Here is an 11,475-nt window from a genome sequence, read left to right as displayed (position 1 = left end):
CATGATTTCAGGGTCGTCTACAAGATAAAGTTTACACATTCAGATGATCTAGACAATATAATAAAACTATATACTATATATACTACAGCCTACTATAAAATACCCATATGATGTGATTCCGATGTACAGTAATGTCTGCCATACGTTTTGTTGATATTTATACTTTAGTATAATTAGTTGTAACTCTGGGGTGTGTTTTGAGGCTGTAACTCATGATGCTGCTACACGATATGGTAAAAATATCAGTGATTGTGGGATTTATCATTTTTTTCACAAAAAAAATCATCATGTTTTTGTAAAGTTTTTGGGGGTCTGTAGTAAATCTGGAGAGCAAGATCTGTAGACCAGGGCACCTCTGCAGCACTATAGTACTTCATTATAATGCTGTTTGTCACACATTTTACCTTTGTCGAAACATTACAGCTCTTGTGATTTGCATATTGCACTTGGCCATATTCCGATTTTGATATTTCAATTAAGCCCTATTTTTTTGTTTACATCATTCAGAAATCTATGATTCAAAACCTTCCAAAAGCTAAAGCCTGAAAAATAACCATAAAGTAAAGTCAATTGTACTATATCTACACTTAATATAAAGAGAGAAGTGCTATCTGTGTATGTTCACAGGCTGTGAAAACAATTCCCCCTCTGGGCCAGCAAAATCTATCTATCTAGAAGAGGAAATCATCATCTTAGTTTCAGTTTTATTTGGCATCAGTGCTAACGGGATTGGAATGCAATAGTATGGAGATGGGAAATAACAAAAAAACCTGATAAATAAAAGAACACGCATATTGTTACTATCATATTAAAAATTACTTCACCCCCAGTTTTTATGTGCAAACATCATATTATATTCAGGACATTCAGCTTAACACTCATTTAACAACGATACTGTAGATATACTGCACTATACTACCTGTACTATACTATACTATACAATACTACACTATATGAATAACATTAGTTAACATATTGTTTCATCAAAGAAATCATACAGTTACTATGCCCCTAATTGTTTTAGAGATTAAAAATCATACATCGATTTGAGTAATACCTAAGTATTACTCAAATCAAGTATTCAAGAACATTTAATGTTTAAAGATCAACAATGATTTAGTTCTGGAAATGTGGTTTGTCATTTATATGTTTATGTATTCTCAATTGAAGAGCTAACGGCATACATATTATGAAATACACAGTTGCAGTGCTTTAAAAATGTCCACAAAGTAAACATTGTGTTCATGATTTAACACTTAATTCAGTAACATTTTAACAATTTTCAACATTATTTAACCCTCAAATAGGAAGTTTATTCCTCTACAGTTCTTTTTTATGCACACTGAGTCACTATCAATAACAATAAGACTGCTCATACGAATATCCCATTAATTAATACGATATGTCATTTTACATTTAACCAACAAAGCCTCCACCGTCACACGAGCCAGGTAAGATTACTCAAGCTAATACGAGTGTGTCCACGTATAGCAGTGTCTTTAAAACTGATGCTACAGTCAGTCCATTTGACATTTGGTCTGACCTTTGGGTTTGTCTCACAGATTGCAGGTTGTGGTTTCTCTCCAGTGATGCTCAATAAAATGTTCGTTACAGTTTTTTTTTTTTTTCCCAGTGTGACATTTTGGCCCCTATACCCCCTCTTTTTTCACACTCACATCTCCCTAGCATTGCCATTTAGCCACCCATTATGATACACAAACCTCTATTAAGGGCACTTGCATTCTTTTTAGACACTAGCTCCCACCTGTATTTAGGCTATTCTTATATTTAGGTTGTTCTAATAATTCTAAGCTTGTTTTGTGATCATTAAAAACAATATATATTATGTACTAAATGTGACTTTCACCCTATTACACTATACTATATACTGTACTCTACTTTCACTATATCCTCTGCTGAACATATTACCAATACACATTGAATTGAGGCAGCATGACAGGTCATTAGAACTTCATTACATTAAGCTTCCATCAGCTTTAACTTTTCTTCCTTAACTATGAAATACACTTGAAATGAAACTAATTTGTTCAGTACTACTATATTAATACCACAAATTACTGAGCCTCACCATAAAATACAGTGCTTTGCCATACTGTATCACACTGTACCATAAAACACAATATCCATCTACTGTCTGCCACTGAAACTAAATTCCAGAGAGAGCACACATGTCAGACTCCAATTTACACTATTATCAGAGCATGATAACCATAATAGTGGCTGTCCTCCTGATTCACGTATTTGGCAGGAAATCAAAGTCACATCCAGGTGTTCAGTATGATGTCAGCCATCTGTGTGTGTACACACAAACAGATGTGGGGCACGGATGACAGATAATCTCTCTACAAAGAGCTTTTACCTCACACATCTGAGCGCAGTGGCAATATTTCTATTATCAGAGGCGGTCCTAATGACATCACTGTCAGGTCCAGACAGTACATTCATAATTTACTGTGTGCATTGTATATGTGCATTAAACCTATGTAGCTCACTGTGTGTGTATATATAGTATGGGAACTGTATATTTAATTTGGCTTTTGAGGAAACGTCTGTGTTGCATGTATATGTCATAGTATAGTAGAGGCTGTTCTAGTACATTTTAAAGCATTGTATGGAGGTGAATGTCATTCTCTTTTCTCTGCTTTCTCTTTGCTGGTTAGTGTTAATGCTTCTGGGTGAGGCTGCACTCAGAAGCTGTGGCTCTGCTTCATGGAACAGTCCTCCAGAGGATCTAAGGAAAGTGGAAAATGTTGACTTTTTCAAATGTCGATGCCCAACACACTTTTTTAGTTTTCTCAACTCTCCGTCGTTTGTACTCCAGTATCCGTCTAGTTTTCAGACTGTGTTGCAGACATGTTTTATGCAGTCTTTCTGTCGTTTATGGGAGCTTTTTATTAATAAGTTTGATATCATATTCTATTCTATTACTTGGTTATATTACTCTCTATTCTATTCTACTTTATTCTATGACCATATACTACATTACATTGCATTATATTCCATTACTCTACTATATTCTGTTCTGTTGCTCTCTATTACACTCTACAGCCTACTCTAATCTATTCTATTACTCTCTGTGTTCTGTTTTGTTCTATTACTCTCTCTATTAGGATATTCTATTCTCATCTATTCTGTCACTCTCTACTCTATTGTGTTCTATTGTAACTACTAGCTTCTTTTCTATTCTGTTCTGTTCTATAACTCTCTACTATATTCTGCCATCTTGCTCTCTACTACACTCTATAGTCTACTCTAATCTATTCTATTACTCTATTATCTTCTATTATCTTCTATTTGGTTACTCTTTACTATATCCTGTGTATCGACTTGTTTATTGATTACTCTCCCTGGAATGTTGTATTCTATTTCTCTATTAAATTTTAACATTCTTTATTGGCATCAATGTCAGAAACAATATTACCAAAGCATTAATAAGATCAAAACGAAAAATACAATTCCCAAAGCACCTATTTTCCTCTTCAGTGTACTCTATTACTCTAGTACTCTCTGGAATGTTCTATTCTATTTATCTCTAGAGTATTCTATTCTCATCTATTCTGTCACTCTCTATTGTGTTCTATTGTAACTACTAGCCTCTATTCTATTCTCCTGCTCTGTAAGGTAGTCTGCTCTATTTTATTCTATTCTATTAATCTCTACGTATATATTTTCTATTCTGTTTTAATTCTGTTCTGTCTGTTACTCTTTACTGTACTCTATTCTTTTTCAATACTCTCTCAAATGTTCTGTTCTCTCTAGGATAGTACATTATATTACTCTCTTTTCTATGCTATCCTATTATATTCTATTACTCTCCAGGATATTCTATTCTAATCTATTCTGTCACTCTCTACTCTATTGTGTTTGAGTGTAACCACGAGCCTCTATTCTATTCTACCTCTCCCACCCTGTTTTCTTCCACACTATTCTGTTCTTCTCTATTGCTCTCTACTACACACAGGATGTTATATGCTGTTACTCTCTGTTCTGTTTAATTCGAGTACTCTTTCTTCAGTTCTGTTCTATTACTTTTTACTACTGTTTATTCTCTTCTTAATGTATTACTCTGTTACTTGCCTGTATTACTCTCTACTGTATTCTGTTATTCTATATTCTGTTGATCTCCAGGTTTGGGAGCATTACTTTACAATGTAATCCGATACAGTTACTAATTACCTGTTAAAAAGTGTAGTCAGTAACCAAATTCAAGTATCACAATATTAAAGTAACATAACCTGATTACTTTTCGTTACTTTTGGATTACCTCAACACCAAATATGTAAATACAGACAAGAGAAAGGAAGTGTCAGTGGGAAGTATTGATGCAGGCATATTCTATAAGACAACAGAACAATGTAACCGTAGAAAGAAAACAGAAAATGGAAAGATTTTGCTCTGATTATTTTTAAAGAAAAACTAACTAATCCAGGTTTTTACTAAATGTAACTGCAATCTGATTACATCTTTTTTGTCAGTATACTCTATTTGGTTGCTCTTTACTATATTCTGTTTGATTGCTCTCTAGAATGTTCTATTCTATTTCTCTATTCAATTTCAGTTTCTCAGTTGAATATTCCTTATTAATTCAATGTCAGAAACAATATTACCAAAGGGTTCATTCTATGCTATTCTATTCCACTACTCTCTCAGATAGTCTAATCTATTCTATTACTCTCTGTACTCTATATTGTTCTATTTGGTTTACTGTACTCTGCTATATTTCTCTCTTTCTGTTCTGTTTTATTCCTGTTTTATTCCACACTATTCTGTTCTCTTTACTGCACTCTTTAGTTCATTTACATTTCTTTCTAGGATACTATATCCTATTACTCCCTATTCTATTCTATTCTAGTCTGTTCTGTTCTACTCTACTGCTCTCTTTCTGTTCTGTTTTATTCTACTATTCTGTTACTTTCTACCAGTGTATATTTTCTTCTCTCCTTAATGCATTACTCTATGTTCTAGTCTAGTTTATGACTCTCTGTGCCCTATTCTGTTCTATTTGGTTTTCTATACTCTGTTCTATTTCAATACTGTCTATAATGTTCTATTTTATTTCTCTCCTTCTGTTCTGTTTTATTCTACACTATTATGTTCTGCTTTATTGCTCTCTACTACAGTCTTTAGTTCATTTCAATTTCTCTCTAGAATATTATTATATCCTATTACTCTTTATTCTGTTCTGTTCTACTCTACTGCTCTCTTTCTATTGTTACTCTCCTATTCTTTATTCAGTTCTATCCCGTTACTTTCTACCACTGTATATTCTCTTCTCTTTTTAATGAATTACTCTATGTTCTATTCTATCCTATTACTCTCACTATATTATGTATTCCACTCCTCTCTCTCTGTTCTCTTCTCTTCTACTTTTGTACATGGGCAATGATTTTGATGATTTTTGTCCGCACTGAGATTTAAAAAGCTCAGAACACATTTAGTGAGATGCAGCATGCCAGCTCCTACGTGCATTCTGAATGAGGCTCGTAGTGATATTTGCGTATAACAGAAGCACCGCCTCCCTCCCATTGGACAATGTCTACGTGAGGGCGTGGCAAGGAAAGATGAGAGTTGCAAATCCATGCCCTTACTGGGAAGACATGGAGCGCTATGGACACAGTCTACACGAATCGAGAAGGAATCTCAACTAAAGGCATAAATATTTCTTCAGTGAGGAAACAAACGTTTTGAGAGGCTGAGAGGAAAGAAAGGGTGGCCCGGTTGAGGATGGAGTGTGCATTTGACGCACAGAATCTGATTTCCATTTCTTTGAGGAAAATCCAAAGCTCCAGGACGCAGAGAGGAGGCATCAAGCTCCACAAGAACTTACTGGTAACGTACGTACTGAGAAACGCCAGGCAGTTTTATATGAGCAAAAACTTGTCGCAAACGCAGAGGACGCATCACTATGAGGATGTAGCTGCAGTCCGTGAGAGGCATGAATACCTTGAATTGACTGGGAGCTTAACAGAGTTGGCCGATGACTTCTACTGCAACTTTACTGGGGTTGAGTCGGACACTTGGCACTGCGGAGCGCACCAGCCCATCGGCCAGCCTGCAGAGGTGGCGCACCAAGACGCATCTGCCTGCGCAATGGTTTCTCCAAATGACTCTGACCTCATGGTTTCGGAAGCCTGTTGGAGTTGTGCAGACAAATCCACCTGGGACTTACCTATCCCGAACGCACAAGCCAACCAAAAGACTGTCCTGGACTTGGACACGCATGTGGTGACTACTGTCACGAATGGATACTTCCACTCAGACTGTTGCGCGCAGTCAAAACAGCCGCAGGGCGCGCAGTGCTACAGTAAGAAGCGAAAGATGGACACAAGTTATCATATTGTTGATCCAGAGTTTTATTTGCCAGACTTTGGGCCGCTGCCGTGTAAACGGATGAGGACTGATGATGATTCACATTCGGACTCGGACCAGTTGGACAGCACAAACATCTCCAACCTGATCTCGGTGTTGGGCTCAGGTGGACTATCTGAGTTTGTGAGTTGGCAGCAGACGGACCTTGAGCAAATATTCGCCGCTCAAACAATTTGTTTAAAACATACACTGTTAACAGGCAGCGGTTGGACCAGAGCAATCGAAGCATTTTGATTTGTATGATTGTTTTTCTTTGTATCGTTTTTATTTTATTGCTTTCAAATAAACCATGACACGACTGCAGTTCTCCCTCTCCTCTGTTATTGAAAAATGTTGATAAAATGTGGTTATAAAGAGCAACCATATCCATCTCTGATTACTTTTGAACATGAACATATCTCGTGCCAATTTATACCATCTCTTCACAAAGTATAAAATAAGTGTACCTTTCATTTAAACCTTATTTTACTGGAGTGCTGGAGTCTGTCTCTGGTTCCTGAAGACATGAGTTAACGCTGTTTCTCTGGAAAGATGTTGGAAGAGCTCCATCATGTGGCAAGTAAAGATCTGTACAGCCTCATGCACCACTTTAAAGCAGAGTATCAGTCTGTAAATGTATTATTAATACCAGAATCTGCTTTTATTAATCAATAAAACCAACATAATTTAAAAAACACTGATGTATTGGCTTTAAATCACAACTTCTACTCATTTTAAATTACATTAGAGGCTATAAACTTATTTAGTGTGCGCTAGAATGGTGTTATGATACATCTATGGGGTTTTATTGTGACCTTGTGTTTTTCTCCATTGCTATCATTTTACCAGTCTTGTGGGATATCATATCTATTATTTATGACTCTGCCAGGACTCAAACTAGAAAAACAACAGCTCATTAATGGCTCTTATGGATCACTGGAATCTATCATTTCTTCCAATAAAATAAATAAACAGGCTAATGAAACGAGGCTTATTGTTGCTGAAAGATGCTGCAGTGAGTATTTAGTAATACGCTGGCACGCATGTACCAAACTCCACTTGGAAAATCAGGACTTTTAGCGGAGAGCTCACAGTTGTCTTTCCCCGGTGGGTCCGAGGGGGGCGGACGGCTGAGAATAGACAGTGTGCATGTCCTTGAGACATGACTGCCCGAGGGTTTCCCATCTATATTCCCGACACAGTCAAATACTTTAGCGCGTCCGTTGGACAAGATGTTGGGTGTTTTTGTCAGAGCCGCGGTGAGTCCATTGCTTTGTGCCAGGCTGCATGTATTTAAAGTGCGTAATAACAAACGCAGTAAGGTTACGGCGTCGGGCTGGGTGAAGGGGGTGGGGCGCTTTGTACAGGACAGCAACAATGTCATAGTATTAGCTTCATATGTAAACTCATGTTGCACCATTGTAAAGCTGTCAAAACGTCTGGTACGCCATATATTATGTCGGGGTGTTCATTTAGAGCGTTTTTAGCTGCCCTCCATTGTGACATTTAGCATGGCGTTAGCTCAGCGATAGCTTACTGCGCATGCTGCAAAAAGGACATCGGGGAATAAAAGCACTATAGTAGTAGTTTTATTTGCTACAGAGTCCTCCTTCAGTATTATCGTTGTATTTATATTCTGCATTTATTGCTTAAAAACACAACAACAACGCTTCGTTCATAATTTTTATTTTGAAAACCCGTACCGGAAGTTGTTTTTTTATATTCCCATTGGCTTGGCAAGAGGTTATATTCATTAATGTGAATGATTTATATCACTTTTGAATCCATTCGTTAATGAATTAGGTCTGATGGGATTCTTTCCCAATATATTTATATAAAAATATATATTTTATCATGTATATATAATATATAATATATTATCATGATTATATCAGAGTTAATATTGATAACCACCACTGAGCATGAGGGCAAAGATATACTTGCTTGTGTGTTTGTTTTAGCTACCATTTCAACTGTGTCGACCTTCTATTTATAAGCTGGCAGAGCCTTCGCCAGCGGGTCCAAACAAATAGTATGACTGCTTTGCTGTTGTTTTGGTGTCTGCTTGCACAGACCAAGTCACTTTACTGTAAAGTATATGACTTTGTAAATAATTAGAAATGTTGTCCGCAGCACTCAATCCTAAACCATTTGCACTGAGTCATTTACTATTCGAGGCTTCGATTGCAAACACTTCATCTTTGACAACATGTTGACACCTGGATTTGTGGATCTTCAATCCAATTAATCCTCTGGGTTAACGAGTGAGATTATCAGTCAAATTAAATGTTACTCTTTAATATCTGAGCCTGCAGTATTGCTATATAGTCACTTCAAATATTCGACCAAAGAGCTGTTGTGAGGGTAGAGGAGAGTTTTTGCTTATTAAGACTGTATCTTCCAGCTTCGCCCTGGTATGGTGAAGCCATGTCGCCTGGTCAGACCAGTAACACAGATCCCAGAGAGGTCCCTGGTGCACCAGGAGGGTTTACCTAAGCTGCCTGTGCCACCCTTAAAGCAGACATGTGAGCGATACCTGGCTGCTCTGGAGCCCATTGTCAGCGAAGAAGAGCTGGAACACACCCGGCAGCTGGTGGAAGAGTTCCTCAAGGGCGGCGTGGGGGAGAGGCTGCAAAAAGGCCTGGAGCGACGGGCACGCAAGACAGACAACTGGGTAAATATGTGGGTGTATTTAGCTGAATACTTTGACTTCATTAGACATTTATATGTTTGTAATCCTGCTTTGAAGACTGTAATGAAAACCAGCATTGAGAAATAGAAATATTTTGTGCTTTCTGACTACTGCTGCGTTCATGTAGCTGTCAGAATGGTGGATGCAGTCGGCCTACCTAGACTGCCGTATGCCGGTGGCGGTCTACACCAGCCCCGGGGTTGTCCTGCCTCGCATGCACTTCCAAGATCGACAAGGACAGATAAGGTGAGAAACCAAACAAATCTGTACGATCACAGAAAAGTAGAAGCAGTACTGCTAATGTTTGCTGTGAATATATATCAGTTATAAACCTTAATTGTCTGACCACAAGCTCTCTTATAAAGTTGATTGAGTTTCATGATTTACACTGTGTTGAAGTGCAGTGTAAACAAGCTCATATGAGGCTGAGTCGACCTTTGTGCAGGCTTCCCTCCACATGCCGGCTATTTAAAGCCCTCTGGCTGCTCATAGCATTGCTCAGCTGTTTTTGACTGCTGTGACCCATGGGATATGCAGTGAACACGGTGGCCCAATAGAGAAATACTCCAGTGAAGCCAGCTGGATTTTTAGGTGTGAGCTCACAACCAGTCAGGCAGTAGCAGTAATAGATAATATGGAATGACATTTGCTTGTATGTGTCTCAATTCAGAGTTCATTACTGATAATTGAATTTTGTGTTTCCTTTGCACCCATCATATGCACAGTGGCTTTAGAGCAGGGTACTCAAACTTAAATTGGCTGTGGGCCACTGCTGGTATTGTCATCTTTTATAAGGCGTCTAACTCGCTATGTTGAACCGCCTGCTTGCTTCTACAGTAGCCCAGAGCAGACAAACCAAATACTGGCTGTAAATAGGGTTTTTCACACTGTGCAAGTTTCACCATTCTACACACTTTACAGCACATTCTCATTCCCAGGTCATCAATTACAGACACAAGCAGTAGTTGCAATCTGCAACGTCACCACTAGGTGGCCCTAAATCCTACATACTGGTCCTTTAAAGAATAATGTCAACAGCAGTTTCTAAACACTTTTATATCATCATTTTATATAATCTTTGTTATTTCTCAGCCAGATAACAAATGAAGACCTGTAAACTGCTCTCCTCTTTATCAACCGTTTGACCTTTGCCATTAATTTTCATAATTGCTTTAGAGGATTAACACCGAACAAGCCATAGACTCATCATATGTCTCTTAATAACACAGTGCTGTCTTCTGCACAGGTTTGCTGCCAAGTTGATCGCAGGAGTTTTGGACTTTAAAAAATTGATTGACACGTGAGTTTGTCTGAAACTTAAACAGATATCATGACAGAAAGTTCATTATCATCACGACTTGCATTTGGTTTCCAAAACTGCAAATGGATAATGTGAGATGCTGTGTCATAGTGACACCCTCCCTATAGAGTACCTGAGTGGGAAGCCGCTGTGTATGGACCAGTATTACCAGATCCTGTCCTCCTGTCGCATCCCTGGGCCAAAGAGAGATACTGTTGTAAATCACGCCATCGGGAAAACAGCTCCCACTCATATCACTGTGGTCCACAACTTCCAGGTACTCTACTGTAGATGGCACTGCAGTTCTTCTCCTTTCTGTACTCATTATCATTGGTGCAGTGGCTAAAAAAGTAGTGGATCTGTGGCTAAATCATCTTGGTTTGGCTTCTCCCCCCAGTTTTTTGTCTTGGATGTGTACAACAGCGATGGCACCCCGCTGACAGTAGACCAGCTGTACATGCAGTTGGAGAAGATCTGGAACTCCTCTTTGCAGACTAACAAGGAGCCTATTGGCATCCTTACATCACAGCACCGCAACACCTGGGGAAAAGCTTATAACAACCTGATTAAGGGTGAGCAGAGGAACTTTTTAAGTCTTTCCAACATTTACTAATGATGGATTGGTTAAAAGAATCCCTTAATTCACTGAGTTAGATGTGAAAATATTCATGAAAAGGGCTGCAATTGCCTCAGTGCAATGCAATGTAAGCTAACGTTAATCCTTTGGGACAAATGAGCCTGTCAAAGTGCATCCACTAAAAGTGCTTGTTTTTGCCACTGACGGACTCAGAAGTGTCTGACAACATTATGGGAAGGATCCCTACAGAGATTGGCCTTTTGTTTAACCAGAAACAGCCATAATATGGCTCGCCACCAGACTCCATAGACAAAAAGAGTCATTTTACATTGCATATCATTATAACATCGTATCTTCAAAGTGAACAGAAACACATTAATTGTTATTGAAATATTGTTAGGCTTCTTGGTCAAAATAAATCCTTAATTTATTAATATAGTTGCTCTACTAAGCTGCACACAGAGCAGACCGGCTGTGTAAACAAACCACAGACAAGCTCCGATAATAACCAAGGCAGTGTGATGTATATAAAAGATC

The 11,475-nt window shown here is 38.1% G+C and overlaps 2 protein-coding genes across 2 annotated transcripts in view; both read left to right on the top strand.

Moving 5' to 3' along the window:
- Positions 1-5,596: 5,596 nt before the first annotated feature.
- On the top strand, positions 5,597-6,693 carry LOC118326297 (immediate early response gene 5-like protein). Its single transcript, XM_035659277.1, has one exon. It carries the CDS (start codon positions 5,746-5,748, stop codon positions 6,622-6,624), a length of 879 nt encoding a protein of 292 aa, XP_035515170.1. The 5' UTR covers positions 5,597-5,745; the 3' UTR covers positions 6,625-6,693.
- Positions 6,694-7,453: 760 nt separating this feature from the next.
- The window catches only part of zgc:154046 (uncharacterized protein LOC562075 homolog), a 6,619-nt gene continuing 2,597 nt past the window's right edge, over positions 7,454-11,475 (top strand). The window contains exons 1-6 of the mRNA XM_035658471.1: positions 7,454-7,628; positions 8,774-9,043; positions 9,189-9,307; positions 10,308-10,361; positions 10,473-10,638; positions 10,759-10,933. Coding sequence (XP_035514364.1) covers positions 7,602-7,628; positions 8,774-9,043; positions 9,189-9,307; positions 10,308-10,361; positions 10,473-10,638; positions 10,759-10,933 — 811 coding nt within the window. The 5' untranslated portion in view covers positions 7,454-7,601. The remainder of the gene's footprint in view (positions 7,629-8,773; positions 9,044-9,188; positions 9,308-10,307; positions 10,362-10,472; positions 10,639-10,758; positions 10,934-11,475) is intronic.

This window comes from Morone saxatilis, unplaced genomic scaffold, assembly GCF_004916995.1.
Source record: "Morone saxatilis isolate NCDOM2014 unplaced genomic scaffold, NCSU_SB_2.0 Contig16, whole genome shotgun sequence".
In the NCBI taxonomy this organism is placed as follows: Eukaryota; Metazoa; Chordata; class Actinopteri; family Moronidae; genus Morone; species Morone saxatilis.
This window is presented reverse-complemented; position numbering and strand designations above follow the sequence as displayed.